Source organism: Colius striatus, chromosome 10 (genome assembly GCF_028858725.1).
Source record: "Colius striatus isolate bColStr4 chromosome 10, bColStr4.1.hap1, whole genome shotgun sequence".
NCBI lineage: Eukaryota > Metazoa > Chordata > Aves > Coliiformes > Coliidae > Colius > Colius striatus.
The window spans coordinates 30,714,676-30,733,783 of record NC_084768.1 but is presented as its reverse complement, the minus strand read 5'-3'; the positions used below and the strand labels follow the sequence as shown (position 1 = coordinate 30,733,783).

General features: G+C 51.5%; 1 protein-coding gene across 3 annotated transcripts in view; it reads right to left on the bottom strand.

The window, feature by feature from the left end:
• Positions 1-19,108, bottom strand: part of ERI3 (ERI1 exoribonuclease family member 3) — a 133,659-nt gene that overhangs the window by 49,316 nt on the left and 65,235 nt on the right. Inside the window, exon 7 of one of the 3 annotated variants that reach the window (XM_062004009.1) lies at positions 136-209. The exons of 1 other annotated variant lie outside the window; for it this stretch is intronic. In XM_062004009.1, coding sequence (XP_061859993.1) covers positions 159-209 — 51 coding nt within the window. In that variant the 3' untranslated portion in view covers positions 136-158. Of the gene's footprint in view, positions 1-135; positions 210-12,350; positions 12,440-19,108 lie in introns of those variants that run through there. One more of the 3 variants, XM_062004010.1, reaches the window with a different exon arrangement.

Here is a 19,108-nt window from a genome sequence, read left to right as displayed (position 1 = left end):
CCTTCCTGGGACAAAGCCATGACCTTCCCCAAAACTCACATCTTGGCACGATGCAGAGAAACTGGCCCATACAAGACAGACCAGAGAGAAACATGTGCCCTGCTCCCTCTTACCTCCTTCTCCCAGACAGCAGACTCTCAGGAGCAAACCTCAATCTTTCATATTTGGCCAGCCCAGCAGAGCTGTTGGGGCCTCTGAGTGTTACTGCCCTGCAAGAATCGAATAAAACAAGAGTTTCTCCTCAGCACTGTCACAAGATGTAAAGCTGCTCGGTAAAGCAGCTGGAAAAGCAAGAGAAAGGCAAGAGAATGAAATTGCATGAGGCATCAGGGAGAAGATCAATAAAGATTACGAGGGCAGTGGCCAGGTCCCTTGCCCGCATCAGAGGCTCTCACGGCTGCAGCGAGGGACCACCAAGGAAAGTTAACAAGGCACTGCTGCGCCGCTGCCTGGGGATGATACCTGTCTAATCAAAGGGAGAGTTTACACTGGATCATCTCAGCAGCAGCTCTTCCTCACCATTGTTGACTCAGGCCAGGGTTAAGACGGAGGAGGTTAAAGCAGAGGCGCCTCTAAGAGCTCTGATGGATGCAAACAGCAGTTGAGCAGCAGCGCGGGCCGGCCTGGGCAGCACAGCCCGCCGGGGCTGCAGGACCCAGGCTGCCTGGGCTCCATGGAAGAGCAAACACAAGGAGGTGGTCTGAGGGGCTGGGCAGCATGCCATGAGAGGATCAGTTTGGAGGGGGGTCAGGAAAGCAGGGAATAAAGGGACCTGAGAGGAGGAATGGAAAGATCCTGAGAAGAGATTATTAAAAGAAGCATGGGGGGGATGAACTGCAGCAGCTATGGCCAGGTGGGAGTGGGGGGCAGGGCTGGATACATGGACTGGGAAAGGGAGACCAGCACTGCATTAAGGTGCTGAGAAAGGGACAGAGGAAATCATAATATGGTTGATAAAAATAAAGGGCTTTGGTTCCCCGAGGCTTCAACTCACATCTCCCAGGGGAGCAAAAGACACTTCTGTTGCTCTTTGGTGCCATACTTCACTGACTGAAGCCAGGTTGGGCTCCAGCAAGGACATAGGCAGTGGCCACCTTGTCTTGCAACCAGGCAGCCAAGCTCTCCTTACTGGGCAAGCTGGGATGCTCTGGTTATGGCCTTGAGCTGTGCCCAGTATGGAGAGCCTGGCTGCCTGGTTGCAAGACAGGGTGGTCACTGCCTGTGTCCTTGCTGGAGCCCATCCTTGCTGCAACCACATGGACGTCCCTGGGCCCCACTCCTTGTAGAAGGAGCCATCCTTGCCCTGAGCTGCCAAGGGCCCCATTCAGTGTCTTGGCTGGCCATTCCCTGCCAGTGCACCTGGGAAACACTATTAGGGTTTGCCTAGCTGCTTCCTGCTGTTGACAATACAAGACCTGAGGAGCAGATCCCAGAAGCGTGTGCCCGACATTCAGTGTGGGTAGCAGAGGGACAGCCCCTATGCAGCCACAGCACAGGGACAGAGCTGTGGGGTCATGTAATGCTCATGCCAATCCTCTCAGCATCCTTCAGCTGCCCCGTGAGCCCACATCTGCTGTCTCAGCTCTGCCTATGACTGGTGGGAACAGTAAGGAAGAAATGTCCCCCAGAGAAGTGCTGGTCTGCAGAAGAGGGCTGATGTGTGACGAGGAGGTTCATGGGCTGTCTAAAAAGCACTTAGCCACGGGCTGCCTGGCTTTCCCGTGAGCAGAGCCGTGCCAGGCAGCCCGGCCGCCTCCTCCTGCCAACGTGCCAGCAAAGAAGCGAGCGGCTGGTATGGAACAAGGTGTCCCAATTAGCTCTCCCCTGATCTAATTAGATCTCGGCAGGGAGGATTGAAGCTGGAGAGATGACACGGCTGCCTCCTTGACCAGCCTCTCAACCTTCCCCGCCTGCAGCATTTCATTTTGCAGGTTTTCAGACTCACGGTACCTTTTCTGCCCGGCTCAGCAGAACCCGCCCCGCCTCGAGTCCTGCCGCAGCAAACAGCAATTACGTGTGCACACAAACAGGCGCCCGCCGACCGCGGGCGGCACCCGAGCTCTCTGCTCCCGCGTCGTGTCGGGGACCAGTTGCTAGGGCTGCAAATCGGAGGCGTTTAAGGAGAGAGACGAGGGGCAGCGGGAGGCAGAGCTGCCCAGGAGGCCACGGCAGAGCACGGCGGGTCCCGCTCCCTCCCCGCGCCACCCCAGAGAGCTGGCAAACGAGCTTCAAACCAGCCCGCTCCTTGTAATCGCAGTCAGTGTGTGTGTGTGTTACGCTTGAGTTGATGGCTGGTGTTAAATTCAATGCCTTGAGTATCGATTTCCTCGCACATCCCGGACTTTGTTAAAGGGTTAGCTGTGAACCGAGATCAAAGCGAGGTTAACTCGTTTCTCCTAAGTGGTAAAGCAGACCGCTAGCAAAACCGGGCGCCGGGCCTCCTCCGCAGAGGATGCTCAGTGCGTGTTGTTAGCTACCCCAATTGCCTCGAAAGCCACATCAAGCCACAAAGCTGCATCTAAACTGGGAGGAAAAACGATTCCAACAACTTGCCACGGACCCCCAGGCTATGACGTGCGTGCAATGGGGATGGGAACCGGAGCGCTCCTCCTCCCTGGCCCCTATCCACACCATGGGGAGCTGCTCCCCTCGCCTGGCCACAGGAAAAGTGGGGGAGAGCGAGTCTTTGCCAGCTGCACCCCAAAGAGGCTGACCCCGAGAGGCTCGAGAGAGGGGGAGAGCCTTCCCCAGGAAGACTAGGGTGTCCTGGAGCTACGGGCAGGAGAGGAAGAAAGGACAGGGCTGCTCCCTGAAGGATCACGTGGCAGGGACACAGCTCCCTCACTACTATGACCAGGTGGAGAGGGCACCTTCACTTGAGCTGACACTGTCATCAACACCATCTCAACATGTGTGGCACCTGCTTGGTCCACCTTACTTCCTTCTTGGCTTTCCCTGCCCCACACAAAGCAATTCTGGCACTGATAGCACCAAGATCTGCTGGTTTTGTGAAGGCAGTAAGAGTTAAGTGCACGAATAACATGATGCTAACTGGGTTTTGGCTTTACCTTTGTGATTTTTAAGGGATGGAGGCATGGTAAGAGGTGCAGGAGACAATCTGGAATTGTTACCACTAGTATTAATGAGTGCCTGGAGGCACTGAGCATGAGGCATCCATTTCAGATGAACATCTGTCAACAACAAGAGGTAAAATATCAAAAGTAGCTAAGGTACTTCAGAGTCTAGATTGCACCAGCTTCCCAGGAGGGAAGATGTCACTTTTAAAAACAGGACACTTGGCCTTTAAGTGATCAGGGCACCAGCACTATTTTTCAGCCCGTCTCCTCTACACCAAGAACTATGTAAAGCACAGTCCAGCTTTCCAGCAGCCACGTTGTTCTTCAGCCAGATTCACTCGGTTTCAATGGCACTGTATCTTCCACCCTGGGGTGACAACATGACCGATGCCCATCTCTCTCAGGAGCCAGGCAGTTTCAGCTTTGGCAAATACAGCACACTTTGCCCCTCCACCCATAAAAAACCCCAAAGCAAAGCAACCCAGCAATGCTGGAGGTGTAATCCCCCCTGTCCTGCAGCATGGGTAGGGAAAAGGGTCCCATCACAGTCCGTCTTGGGGGTGCAACCCTCTGTGGGAGCTTTATTCCTGAGCACCTATAGTCACGTTTGACCATGAAATCCTCCTTGTGCTAAACAGGTACTCCCTGACATCTTTTCCCCTCTCCCAAACTCTGCTCTCCCCAGGCAGATGATTTGTTTTAAGTGAAAGGTTTATACCAATGTGCTTAGGGAATATCTGCTCAGTGCCCAGCATACCAAGTGCAGAAGATTTCACTTAAACTCTCAGCATCTGTGTATCTCAACTAAATTAAGCTATTTGCTATAAAAGAGCACAATGACAGTAATGGAATAATAACAGCATTAATAAAACACAACAATCCTCGAATGAGAAGCGGACGCATCAGCTAGCTTCAACCAAGAGAAGAAGGCTATTTTAAAATCACACACAAAAACCATCTGGGGGTGGAGAAAACCAACAAAAGCTCTGAAACTCAGAGGTCAGACTGAAATTATGTTTTTAACCTCAAAAGAAAGATGCTTGCCCAGAGCCTTCCCAGCCAGAGCGCTCCCGCACCAGCTCGAGATGAATTTCCACAGCTCCCAGCAAAACAAGGGCTAATAATGGGCATGCTGGCTCCACAAAGGAGGGGTGGGAGCTCTCTTAGCAGGGAGGACACAGACTCAAAAGCCTAAAACAGCAATGAGCCCTGAAGCATCAGCAAGGTTTGTAACCCAGCTCCTGGGATAGATGCGCTGGAGCAGGGGGTGGTGCTGAGCCAAACGCGTGAGTGCCGAGGCAGCGGCGCAGGGCCAGGTGCTGGCACATTGTTATGCAAACACCCAGATGTCTCAAGCTCACCACGTTGCTATTCCCTTCCTGGATGGAAAAGTTGCCTTCACTCCAGTCACAAATTCTTCCTTGTTCCTTTTGTCTTGGATGAGGTTAAACCGAGCACCTTCAGTTTCAGTCACCTACACACTGTCTTACAGCAATAAAAGAATGCTGGGGACCTGCAGTAGGGTTGGGGACAGGCATATCTTAAGTCCTAATCACACATCTCCTCGTTCCCTCCCTGGAGACTTGGCTCTTGGCGATGATGAGGGCAATAAATGTGCATTAAACATGTCATGCTGTATCCCCAAGGTCTCTACAGCTCTGTCCCGTCCAGGGCAACACCTCAAACTGTCGCTTGCCTTGGGGGGCACTAGGGAGGTAAGTGATGGTTGTTGCCCTGGAAAAGGAGATGGAGGAAAAGGAGACCTCTGTGTTCACCATCAGCTTCTTGCTCACCAGCATGTTGTGAAGGACCAGGAGCACGTTTGTGCCAGCAGCAGGCAGGGTCTCTGTGCTTCTCCTGCAGCACGTTTCTCTAGTCCAAGCCTTGCCCCAGCCCCACAGGCAGGGCGAACAGAGTCCTTTCCCCACCCAGGCTCCGTCTGAGTTGGCTGCCTCTGCAGAGGGTACGTGATAGCTGCCTCCTCTCCTGGCCCTACCTGCCCAGAGCCCACGTGCAGATCCTCCTGAGGATAACACAGCAGAGACAGATGTCACCTCACTGCCATGGAAGGAATCATGACTGGGCAGCTGTCCTGCAGACAAGCTCACTGCTGCCTCCCTGCCCTCCGTGGCACAGCCTGAGCCAAACAAAGGCAGCTCAGCAATCCTTGACTCCAAGAAAGGCGGAATTAGGCAGAAGGTGGGGAGCAGCTGGATGGCTTTCCCACAGCACAATGGGTAACATCTTTGGGTCTACTTGCCTTTTAAAAAGGAGCCAAGAGGGACTAGCAGGTCAGTGGTACAGTGTCCACAGTGCCCAGGCTCACGTGCTGCAAGATGGCTGCAAACCTTCTGGGCTCAGGTCTGTAACACAAGTCCTCCTGCTTGTGCCCTGAACAGACAGTTTCAACTTGGCTGGCCTATCTCCTCCAGTTGATCCACAAGACAGAGCTCCCAACTTGTACTTTTCTAAATTCCTATGGAGAAAAAGCCAAAGCAGCAGTTGCCCCAGAGCTGGACAGGCTGCAGGTCTCTTTGTTTTCATTACAATTTCCAATCCTGATGCCTTTCTTCTTTTTTTTCTTCTTTTTTAGCCATTTCTGCTTGGCCCCCTGGAGGTGCTGCTGTGATTGAATGAAACACGACCCCAGGCTCCAATAAGTGTATTTCAATTACATCTGTCACCATGTGACAATGTAATGATATATCATGTGATATTAAATCCATGGTAATCATATCAGCCATTTTTTTTAATAGTGCACTAATCGCATTATTACATCTCAATAATTAACAACAGAAGGCCTAAAACACCTAGATACAAAGCAGAAAGCTCAGAGGGTCCCCAGCTCCTGCCTGGGAGAAGCCCAGAGGAAAGCAGGACAAGGAGGTGCTGCCAGGTGAGTATGGCAGGATAAGGAGCAAGGGCACAGGGGTCTGACACCAGCGGGGCAGTGTGGAACAGCCAGGCAAGACCAGTCCCAGACTAAAGGAGAAGTGGGTATTTTGGAGCTGGGAAGAGACGCTTTGGTGCATCCTGTCTTGACTAGCATTGCTCCTTTCTCCTCTGCTGCTCCTGCACTGACACTTTTCCTCCAGCAGACCAACTCCTCAGCTCTGAGAAGTGCCTTGCAAAGGTGCTATCCTGCTGCAGACAAGCCCTGCTCATGGCCCAGTGCAGAGGGACGGAGGGTGTCCTGAAAGGGAAGGCCCAGTCCTACCAACACATCCCTACCAGGCTGCTGGAAGAATGACATGACCCCCCTTTTCTCCTTGTACTAGCTAGAGACTAAGTTAAGAGAGCACCTCACCTCACAGAGCTACTGCAAGGCTTGAAGTGACATCAATTTTTGCAGCAAACCAAATCTATCAGCTTAAAACTGAAAACCAGTGAGGATCTTTCAGCAGGAAGGGGCCTCTCTGGGCTGCTGCCTGGGCCCCAAGCTCCCGTCTGCACGCTGGGAGCAAACTGGGGCTGTACTCCAGGGCCTGGCTGACGTACAGCCCAGTCACCCAGTTTGGTGCAAGCAGGCTGCTCCTCCCAGCTCCCAGGTGGATTTTACTCCTTGTAGGATAGGGGTGAAGGTGTCAGGGAGTTCTGGGCAGCAGCAGAGTGCTGGGGTGTGGGTAGTCCCACACCACACCGCCCCTGGCTGTGACAGAGCTTTCTTCCAGTTGCAGCCTGGTCAATCTAGCAGTTTCCACATCACAAGCTGATCTGAAGAGAGCCTCATTACCTGCCTGAAAGTTCCAGCCAAGCACTTAGCTCTTAAAGACAAGATTTAAGAAATATTTGACTGATCATTTCTCTCCTCATTTAGTTTGGCTGCTCTGAACCAATTCAACCTGTGAAGTTGAAATAGCGAGAACGGGAGGGAATGTGTGTGCAGGCAGTCACACCACGCACCACATGCAATGCCCCAGCTCTACCAGCTCTTCCCAAGGTGCCAGATCCTGGCTCAGCCTGATCCACACAGCCTCTCCTGTGCCAGGAGTGCCTTGGGGCACTTCTCAACGCCAGAGGGGAGCCATCTCTTCCTTCTCCCTGTGTGACAGGCATTTAAGGGACCATTAGCTCCCTGGCACCCAGGCAGTACCTTTATGTACGCTTGGAAATGCCAAAAGCAGCATCCTACACATGGGAGTAAAAGACGGAGAGAAGGATGGGCCAGCCAGGATTGACAGCACCACCATCTTCAAGCAAGCCAGGACAGGACAGTCTCATATCCTTCACCTCCTTGCACACCTTCTGCCTGTTCCACTTGCCAGCTCCGCTGTCCCCACAGCCATGCCCTCCCGCCACTTGCCACTCTCCTGTGTGCCCAGTGCTGCCCTGCTCCCTCACCTTGGGGACCAGAGCCTGAGGAGGTGCTGGAGGGGCCTCAGGGAGAAGAAGAAGCTCCCAGGGCTCCCAGGGCCAAAAGGGAGCTGCAGCAGTGAGCAAAGAGATCCTGCTAGTCATTGATGGGTGATGCTGCGCGGTGCAGGCTGGCTGGGTGCCTTGCTGGCCAAGGCAGTGACTGCACTTGGACTTTCCTTCCCCCATCCTTTTTTCTTTTCCTTTCTCTTTTTTTATCCCTTTTAATTTTGCCTCGGAAGCCACGATCCTTTAAAGATGTGCACGTCTCATTAGCTCTACCTTGACAATCATTACCGTTCCTGCAAAGGCAGGAGGAGAGCTCAGCCCGAGCGTGGGGGAGTCCATTACCTTGTAGTTAAAGGGACATTGACAACTCTGAGTTGCCCGTGGTCTGACTACCCCCTCAAAGCAGGGTCCCTCACACACACCACTGTTTCCCCTTCTCTACCAAGAAACATCTCCTGCTCAGCCCAAGCAAGATGCAGCTTTTGTGGTGGCAGATCCTGCACCCACTACCAGACACTTGGTGCTCCCCTGGATGGGCTGTAGAGACAAGTCCCTGCCAGCAGCCCCTGGGGTGAGGGACACTGAAGCACCCAAACCATCTCAACATGTTCACAGCCTTCAAGAAACCACATCTCTCTCTTAAGCAAATGCACACTCCTGGGCTGGACCACAAGATCCAAACCTAGCCATGACAGCAAGCAGCCAGCCTGAAATGCCCACAGCAGAAGCCATAACACAGAGTAGGGTAGGGACCACAGAAGGGCCCTAGGACAGAAGGGCACAGTCCCCATGGAGGCACAACTGCAACAGAAAAGTGAGCTCTGTGACCATGAAACAGCCTCAAAGTGCAATGTAACCTACACCTACAAGCATGGCTCTAGCTTTTCTGGCACTGTAGGGTGCACCATGGATCACCACAGACCCAAGGGTGGGGATGAGGAAGGGTTCAAGCCAGTGAGTGTGCAGTGCAGTGATCCCAGCAAAGGACCTTGCTCAACTAAAGACACTGGTCCAATCAGTCCTGCTTTGCCCATAGCTGGGGGCTGTTACTCTGCCTGGCTGTCCCCAAAGCCTGATTGCTCCTCCTAGGCTTGAAAACAAGGGACTCGACTGAGGTTATGCAAGGGCAGAGACCCCAAAGCAACTTTTGTTGAAACACCTCCTGCCTTCTCCCAGCCCCACAGCGATTTGAAGCAATCCTCAAGGAGGCAAACTTAGCACGGTGCAGTCCTACAGAGACAATCCTGCTCCTCTGTGCCTGGCAGGACGGGAGCTCTGCTGCAGCCACGCTGACTCCTCAGGGCTCCCCGCGAAGGCGCGCCAGGAGGCGCGGATGCACGGAAGGATCCTACCTCCACACAAGGCTGTCCAAGAACTTGACAGGCCTCCGTTTGAAAAAGATGTTGAAAGAAATGATCTCTTTAAGTGCAATGGGAGATATTTGTCTCTGATTTACCCTTGGCTTTTTGCTCTGGTTCAGGTAGGAGCGGTGTGGGATGGCTGGCAGATCTGAGAGCATGGCACGCCCCAGCGGGCAAAGCGAGCAGTGCGGAGGAAGGCGCGAGTCAGTTTGGAGTGCTCCCCATTTATCAAACTCACGCAGCCCGCCAGCAGAGCGAGTCTTTCTATCATTACAGCTCTCAAAATCCGATTCATACCACTAATCCTGCCTTCATTCTCCCAGATTAATAACATCTCTTTCAACCTTCACAGTGTGATAAATAGACAAAGAGAGAACAAAAGGAGAAACAGAAGTGAGAGAAAGAGCCAGAGCAACTCCACATAATAAAGAGAACCAAGAAAGGGGAAAGGGAAAAAAAAAAAGGGAAAAGAAAAGGGAAAGAAAGGAGCCAGCACACTTGACTCTGCCATTTACTTTAGCAGATTCTCCCCAAGAGCTCCCTGCGATCTTTAAAGAATGTAAAACATTGCTCAAAGGAAAGGCTCGTTAGCAACCTTGACCAGCCCAGGTTTGCTGGAAATCTTTTTACTTCCAGCCTCTGCTCAGGTCAGTACTGAAAATGAGTTTGTTGGTTTCTCATCCTGCTCCTCCCCAGCCTCCTGCAGAAGCAAAGCCTCCAGCACACCTTTGCTCTCTCCTTTACTTACACCAGCTTCTCAGAGGGAAACAGGGGGTCTCAGCTGGTGTATGCTCCAGGGGTGCCCTGGCAGCTCAGCAAGCTCAAGATACACTGGCAGAGCAGCAGCAGGCTGGCACAGCAAGAGCTGTCCCAGAAGCCAGGACCATGCACTGAGTTTGGGATGGGAGTGAAGACCAAAACCATGATGGCATCAGAGCAAATGCAGTGCCTCGCACCATCAGTCTGGCCAGAGGGCACCCACGGGGCCAGAGGAAAGAGAAAGCCTGTGTGGACACATGAGTACTGCAATGGGGGTATCCTAAGACCTGGCTTCCCCTCTCGGTCTCCTGCCTTGTCCCCTAGCAGGGAGCTCCCATCCCTGCCCACGTCACACAGCCCAGACCCCCACTTGGGCCACCTGAGTTCTTCTGGTGATGGTTGAGGCTGGAGCCCCCCTGTATACTCATGCAGTGCAGCCGTGCCTGCTCCAAGCAAGGAGGTGGCAGGCACAGGCACCCCCTCCCCAGCACTCCTCTGCTCTGGTTCATTTGGAAACAACTGAGCCCCAGGGAAAGCTGATCCCAAAGCCCAGGATCCCACAAAGCCAATGACACTGGCTCAGGGGTGCATGGATGGAGACATTTAGCCATCTCCCTCCCACAGGCTGTTCAGTGCTGTTCAGCTTCTTTGCTCTGCCACACCGTATTGAACACTCTGTGCAACCTCTGAGTTATTTTGATAATTAAATGTTTACTGGCACATTTTCCCATCCTGCTTCCAGACTTGCCTGATTTCCTTTCCACTGAGTGCCTTCCCTTGGTTCAGTCCTTCCATTGCACACACATCTGCAAAAGGTTTCCTCTGCTCACTCCCGCAACAGGCAACCCCCCTTGCAGCCCATCCCTGTGGGTTCCTGGCAGGTGCTGTGCACCCCAAACAGAACCATGCTAAGCCCAGAGGAACTGTCAGAGTACTGGGCTTTCTGGCCAGGACGATGCTCTATTATGGCTCTGCATTCACAGCCCCTGTGCAGAGGCTGGGCTAGGTTGTGTTTTTTTTCTCTCCTCTTTTACACTGTTCCATATTACTCCAGGCTTTGAAGTACAGAGAAAAGCAACACTCAATGTGTCTATTTTTTTTTTAAAGCTACCTTTATCATAGCAAATCTTTTCCTTCTCTGCTGTGTCGTTGGAGATAGGTATCAAGCAAAAAGAAAGTCTCTTCTTCTAACAATGGATTTCCCTTCCCTTCTGAACTTCAAATAGAAAACTCTTATCTACAGCCACAGTTGACCAGAAGAAGAAAAGAAAAGAAAACAGACATATGAACTGAACCCAGGCTCACTTTCTATTCACTTAAAAAGGCTGTGCTGGGTTCTTCACACGGAGATGCTCTGAACATGTTTATAGCACCTATTTACTCACTTCACTAGCTATCCCCCCACCACAGAAACCCACCTTTTCTCCAGAACAACTCTCCTCTGCTCCATGGATCCTCTGCAATCTTTTCCTTGCTTAGCAAGCTCTGTGTACCTGGGCCATCCAGCAAAACAAAGCCTACACCTGAAGCTAGGGACAGCAAGAGTTCTTCAAACTCAGCTAAAGGTAACAGCAGTGATGCCCCTGGCTCACATAGAGCATCACTTCCCTACAGTGTAAGTATGGGCAGACCTTGCTGGCTGTACTTGCACAAGATGCCTTGCACAGCCCTGGCTGAGACCAAGCTGCCTCAGCTGCCCATGGCCTACCCACACACACACCCTGTACGTTGCCCATGTCATGCTGCTGGTGCCAGGTGGCTCCTCTGGGTGTTTTACGGTCTCCTTTTGAGCCCTCCTCTTGCCTTTGACAGAGCTGTTCCAAGGAGAAGTAACAGAATCATGAAACGACTTCTCCACTTTAGTCCCTGGACACAGCCCTCTCCTGCCCTGGCTTCCTTCCCTCCAGCTGCCTTATGTCTGGAGAGGCACCACCAGGTCCCAGCTCCTGTGACTCACTGAGGTCTAGCTGCTGTCAAACCACCCTCACTGCCTGCCTGGGTAACAGAAATTAACGTGAGCACTGTGCTTACCAGGTCATCTGTCTCCCAAAATCACAATGCCAGGACCAACATATACATAGTAAGAAACCCAAGGAAGCAGACACTACTGCTTTCCCCACCTCCCAGTGTGATGTGTGCTTCTTGAATCATTCTTGCTTTCAGTCTTGACAGACCTGGTCACACAAGCCTTGAGGAGCCTGGCCTTACAGCCCTGGAGCACCTCGTGGCCACAGCCACGGAGCCTCTTTTCTTCCTTACCTTCTCAAACTCATCTTGAGCACAGGCACCAATTTATTCCCAGGAGGCTGCTAGACAGACAAACTGTCCTCCTCACCACACATGGCCTCGTGGGCTGTGCCACCAGAGATGGATACAGCTATTACCACGTGCTGTCCCCCAGCCTGCACGTCAAAGAGACTTGTTGCTGGAACTGGAGCCCGAGTCTCAAATCAATCAGGGTAAAAAGGGCTGGAACCTTTCCAAGTCATTTTCCATTAGAAATAAGTTTCCTTCATCAAAAGCCAAATATTATTCTCATTAGGAGAATCTGGAGCTCCTGGCCAAAGGGAGGATGAATTCCCACCTGAGACACAGCCAGGAATCTTCCCTCTGCAGTCACACATGCAGACAATGTGCAAGCCTGAGCTCTGCCTCATTCAGACCAAACACAGTTTTGGTAACTCTACCTGGCTCCAAAGCAGCCCTCAAGCAGGAGAGCCCAGCCTGCAGCTCCAGCTGTCAAGAGGGCTCTTCTGTGGCCTTCCACAGATCTTTCCAGGCAGCAGCAGCAGCATTCCCTTCATGTTAAACTCCAGAAAAGATCCCAGGGCAATTCCTTCAGGGCAGTCCTGGTGTTGCAGAAGGCTCCTCCCTGTAGAGCTACAATGGGAAGATCCATCAGACAAAGCACCTTCTCTTCGAGCTGTCTGATGACAGATGTTCAGCCAACGGAGCGGTGGGATTGGCAGAGCACCGCAGAAGTGCTTTATAATTCCTGCTCCTCTCCTCCTTCCTCAGCATCTCCCAGGAGAGACACGATGATGGACGGTGACATAACTGACTGTTCCCAATCAAGGTAATGTAAGTAATGACAGCTGACGTGATTCCTGGAACGTGCAGGCGCTGCTGGCCCACGTGCCCTGCCCACCAGCACTGCCACAGCTCCTGGAGGGAGAGGAGACCAAAGCACAGAGGCCTGGCTAGGGGACAGGGGAGCAAGACTCCCAAAACACAGAGGCTGACTCCAGACTAGCTACAAATAACCCACTCCATCAGCCTGCAAACCAAGCAGGAGCCAAGGAGAGGTAGGTGGCATCTATCTCATGGAGCAAACCCCTCCTGGGCTGTGTATGGCACCTGTGCCAGACCTGGACACCACTGTGTCTCCCCCTAGTGTCACCTGGGACTGCAGTACCCCTATTCCTTAGGAAGTGGTTCACGGGGGTCTTCCCTGGCCCCTCAAGTTTTGTCAAGGCTTTTACTCCTCTGGCCTTGCCCCTGCTCCCCACCCCCATCAGCAACTACCTGGAAACAGAATATTAAGTTGATAACCCGGAGCTCACCTCCCCAGGCGGCTGGCACACAGGCAGCACCACGTCACCTGAACCCAAGGCAAGGAGGGTGCAGCAGCCCCAGGTCACACACACAGCTGTACGGTGACTCATGCAGGGAAAGCACTGTGCAAGCTCATAGCTGCAGCCCTCTTCCACAGCCTCCAAATTAGTAGGCAAATTTAACATGCAGAGAAGAGACCGATTAATAACCCAGCATTGACTTAAGAAGACCTTGAATAATACATAGTGCTTGTACATGGAAGGGGAAAAAGTCAAGTCCTTCTGCTTGTCAAGTGCATCCGCCTCCCAAGCACTGACACTCGATGAGAAACCTCCCTGCCAGCCAGACAGAGCTTTAAGCAGCTCTTCAGAAATGCCTTTTGCTAAGATGAATGGCAGGACTTTGTGCCAATTCAGATTGGCATTTGGACAGGTCCAAGGATGGTGTTTTAAATGTGATCAGCACTGCCTGTTAATAAAGTCCCTTTAAACCTGCCAAGCAGAAGAAGTAGTCAAGCATTTGTGGCCCACAATGACGATCCATGCAGATGCCCTGTGTTGGCTACACTGCTGGGTGAGAGAGAGGATTCTGCCACGACGCTGCCCCAACCTCTCCTCCACTCTGTCTGCACTGCAGTCTTCCCAGCAGCTTGGCCATACCCAGGAAAAACAGAGGAAACATTGGCAGAAGCTCAGCTACAGGTGCTGGGCTTCACTGCACAATCATCACAGCAGATGAAGCTATGAACAGACCATTCCCTTCCATGACCTGATTCTGGCTTCTGTGGTTTAATGCTGGTTTTGGTGTGAGACACTGAGCAGTGGTATCAGCATCCCTGTGTGGTGCTGTCTACTTTCCTAAATAAGGATGGCTGGAGAAAAATTCGCTCCCTTTTGGGAATATTCCAAGACAGAACTAGCAGAAAAATGGTGTTTACCTTGACAATAGGCACTATTTTTGTAGAGGAGCTACACACACAATGCCCATTGTGAGAGGGGTGGAGTGCTGCAAAGCACCAGGGATTTGTTTACCATTGGTGGAATATTGTGAGTCTGCAAGGCTTTAATTTTTGAGATGTGGAGAAAAACTGAAGGGCAGAGGCTCCCAACAGCTGGTTGTTCTGACTCCTGTGGCTGAGTGACCCTCTTGTGCAGCCAGCCCCCGAGGATGCTGCACGGGTTTAATGCCTGCAAAGCAACTTGGAAGTGGAAAGCCTCGCCAACAAGTCTTGTGGCTGAAGTCCAGAAGCAGGAAAGATGAGACCTAATTTCTATTCCAATCTCTGATGCAGATTCACAGGAAAATCTTCCAATCTCCCCGTGCCTCAGTCTCCCCACAATAATATCTATTGAGCAATATGAGCCTAAATTAATTCATGTCTTTGAAGAGCTTTATCCATCAAAGGACCATCACTACACAGAACATAAGCTGTGTACAACACAAGGTCAGAAGGCATTTAAGAAAGCAGCCACCCAGTGCAAAACACGAGGGATAACATTTGAGCAGGAAACAAGATTTGTCTTCTTCAGGCATAAATGAGTGCCAGCTAGCAGCAGAGCTCCAAAGGCATACGTTTGAACACCAAAAAGTCTTTCTACAAAGAGAACCAAGAAAAAAAAGAGTGATAAACAGGCTCAATTCTTCAGAGTTTTCCAGAACAGTAAGCCTGGAAACTAAGCCCAAAGAAAAGATCTGTATTATCAACCAAATCCAATCATTCTGATAATAAAGAAGAGACATCCAGACCAGTGCAGAACTATTTCCAGAAAGAAGTTTGTCTCCCTGTCCCTTTCACGCCCTGCAGTGGCTCAATGGAAGAATACTTAAGAAGTTGCAAGTTTGGTCATAATGTGTAAAAAGCCCCTGAAATGCGACATCATTTACTCTTCTGTGGTATTGCTCAGCAGAGCTAATAAATCTTGCATGAGCAGAGCTGATTCTAATTTTCTAATATGAAAAGGCATTTGGATTGAGAGAGAGGGGAAGATAAAAGTGATTGAATCTCCAATAGCCCAGCGTCAGTGACAAGAAACATCCTGCCACGGACCCCAAGGAAGAATGGCTCCCCCTCCTCCCCGAGCCACAGGCACACTCGCCCGCTCGCACATCCAATTCTCCCTGCTTTCTGCTCGCCACGTCTCAGTCTCCCCTATTGACAGGACGTGGTTTTAAACACAGTTACACAAGTTATCATTTCTGCCTTTTGATCAATCTGAATTTTCAGGACAATTACCCTCTTAATCAATGATTGCTATCAGCAGCCCCTTGGATTCTTCACCAAGGCAATCGTGCCGCCGGGGCAGACGGCATGTGCATATGCAATGAAGCTGTGGGGAGGTGCAAGTCCATCTTCCCCTGACGTAGTGGGCAGCTGAAAGGGTGGAGAGCTGTGAAGGCCACTTCAAGGAACACCTGACGTAAAAAATAAGTGGAGGCAATTAAAAGGGACGTTGTGTGAGGTATCTGTGGCACAGGCAGGCTGGGGGGAATCAGGGACCTGCTGAAAACAGCATCGAGTTGAAAAATAAGCCAACGAAAACAACACATTTGCCATCCACTCAGACCATATATTTAAGAGCTATCTATAGCTAACTGCTCCTAATGAGGCTAATGAAGTCCACTTCCAATTAGAGACTGAAACTATTGGAAGGAGGAAAGGTGGAGAGGCAGCTTTTAACAGCCCCTGAAGATGTGGGGCTTGGATGTGGCTTTTCAGTAGTATTTTTTCCATCAGAAATGATTTAAACCCACCACAATGTCCCTAGCATTTACACACACAAAGCAAGCTTCCCACTGCTCCTCCCTGGCAGGAGAATGTGTGCTGGTAATTGATGTTTGCACAGAACCTCTGTTCTTGGAGGATGTGGCTCCTCTGAGGCATCTCTCCCCACCACAGAAACACAGCTCCGGATGTTTAGATGCCACAAGAAACTCCAAAGCACGTGAAGCCCAATGACAGAGGTCGTGGCTTGGCTGGGGGATGAGGCTCAGCATCCCTGCTCTTGCAAGAGTACCACCAGGCCATTGGCAGGTTCCTGCTGCTTGACTTGTGCTTTTGTCACTCCATACGAGGTAGCGTGAAGGAGCACAGGGTTCCCACTTGCACATTGCTCTGTGCTGCTCCCTTGACTACCTTACAGGCTTCCCCTGGGCAGGAGACTCCTTGACATCTCATTTTGTCCAAAAAATAGCCAGATCCAGACACTGTTGTGTCTTTCTGAATAGCTCCAGCAGGCAGAGAGGTTGAGTCCTCCCCCACTCCCTTGGGTGCTGTGTGGGCAGGAGGGGCCTTTGGGACCTGGATGGCAGTGGGGAGATGCTGCTGGAAGGCAGGTGAGCTCCCTCAGGGAAGGCTGTGTGGTGGCAGTGTGGTGGCTTCACCATGCTGACCACCCTGGCAGCAGGCAGCAGTGGCAGTGCCGGGTGAGGATGGTGGGCCAGATGCCTTTGCAGGCTGCTGGCTGGAGGAGCTCTCTGAAAGGCACAGCATTGCACCAGCTATTTGACATGGAGAATTGCTGATCAAAGATATCCCCACTGTGTACTCCAGAGCAATAAAAATAAAAAAAACCCCACAAGAAGAATTCTTTAGGCGGGTAATGGGCATTTTATTCCTTTTTATGACACTAAACATAGGCAGCTGGCATAATTACACCACAATAAAGGCATAATGTGCACCTAGCAGAACAAACTCATACTTTTGATAATTAGGCAGAGCAAACACAGTCTGGGATTCAGTCACACAGCTTCACTGTCTCCTGGATTTGCTGGAGCCCCTGTTCCCACAGCTGGATTTAGCTGGGCCCCGTGGGGAAGGTTGAGCAAGCAGGGCATCACGAGAGCTCTCCTGCACCAAGAGGAACGGCCACGCAGCTCTGCTGGTTAGAGCAGGGTGTAAGGCAGGGAGGCACAGGATGGGTCCATGTGCAGCTCCTGAGAGGCAGCTACAGGATGTCAGTCTCCTCCTGATTGGCACTGATTGACTCCACAGATGAGGCTGCAGCAGAACCAACCCCACGTGGCCTCATGATACATGCCAAAATAGCAAAGGGTGATGCAAGGCACAGGAGACATGCAAAGCTCTTTTGTGTTTGGCAGCTCTGCTGAGGCCAGCTCCAGGAACTGGAAGGGCTTAGTAGAGGCATCGGGACACCTTTCCACAGCATGGACCTTGGCCAAGTGCGGTGGTGGGAGAATGTCCAGAGGGGAGTTGGCTCCTTTACCAAAAAGCAAAGACAGAAGGGAATGTCCCAGGGAGGCTAAAAGATCCCCACCTACAGAAAGGGCTAGCTCCCATAAAGGCTTTATGCTCCCATTACTACTGGTGACCCTGTTAACCTGCAGACCTGCCTCCTCCCAAATACATGGGCAGGCAGCAAGAACGCTCCTCTGGCAGCTGCAGGCATCCAGGCAGGACAGCTCTTCGCTGAGCGAGGAGCACAGCCAAAGTGGAGATCCTAAATGATCTCTAAAATATTAATAGCATCAATCAGAGCCAGGCTGACAGAGGTTACAACACTGGGGGAGTGCAGAGAGCAGGCTTTCCTGAAATTGGCACGAGACTAAACATCCAGAGTTTGTTTAAAAATGCATCTGCAGGACACGTGCAGGAGCAGTGCTGGCAGAACGGCACGCTGAGCTTCCATCTCTGCACCACTGAAACCCGCCGGGGATGCCGAGCACTGCTCGCAGGAGAGAGACCAGCTCAGCCACACTCCCTCCTACGTGGCTTAGTGGAAATTGGTGGCTTTAAGGTATACTGAATGCAGTGCAAAAATGCTGGAGTATCTTGTTTCAAAAAAAGATGAGGGAGGTGGAGGTGATCATCAGCCATGAGTGAGACCTGCATACTCATCTGTGAGTAGGATGCAGAGGAAAATATCCAACAATGTCATCGTGAGCTTCTTCAACACAAGATTCAACAGGGAAGATGCATGTTATCAGAAAATATAAGCACCTTGCCTCCATACCTACTGAGAATGGCACTGCTGAGAACTGGATGGGCACTGAGGAAGCTTGGGAAGGCTGCAGTGCAGTAATCTCGACCATGACTTCAGGAAGGCCGTTTGCTCAAGAGCTTTGATGCCCTATAGAGCTGGCAGCAACATTCCTGTCACAGCAACCAAGGAGAAGATGGTTCTGGTCTGTAGAAGATTCTGCCCAGGCAACTGGGAAAACCAGCCACTGTGAGATAGCCCCTGACTGGGCTCATGCTTAGGAGTGATCAGAGCTGCCCTCCCTAGTAGGCTACAAAATAACTTTATGCCCAGACAGAAAGGACAAAAGATGGGTTGTTTCCTAAACAAAATTAGGTTGTATCTGCAGACTTTCCAGACAGTTCTTAGCAAGCCACTGTGATATACCCAGTCTATAGGCTGCAGGCAAAGAGCTCAAGTAAGAAAACCTGCAAGTGGAGACAGCAAAAGTCAGCATGGGGGAAGGGCAGCAGGAGACTTTTAATCCCAACTCTGAAATCGACTTGCTTGGTAGCCTTGGGGTTCTGAGGGATTTAATTAATTAATTTAATGAGCATGAAGGACTGTAAGTTATTAATATACAAATTCCACTACAGTATCTCCCAGTTCAGCATCTCTTGCTGCTTTATACAGTGCCCATGAGAAGCAAAACCCAAGCCATGGTACGGCCCTGGGCAACAGGGCAGAGGCTGCACATCCACAGCTTCCCAGCTGAGACAGAAGTAGCCAAATCTTATCCCTTTCAGCAGGATAGTGCATCACGCTCAGCTCAGGACACCAGGAACATCTCATAGAAGAAAAGCTCCTGTCACGTGCTGGCAGGCCAACTGCTATCATAAAGCAGCCTGCTGCTGCTGGTGGAGGTGGCAGGCAGTCACTCTTCCTCTTGTAGCCGTGCTGGCTTGGTAGGACGAGGACTAAACCAGTTTATGTTTTAATCCTCAAGACTAGAAAATCTGATTAACCCCTCATCCCTCCCTGGAGAATTACACAGGTCCATTTTCATGCTCCTACATGG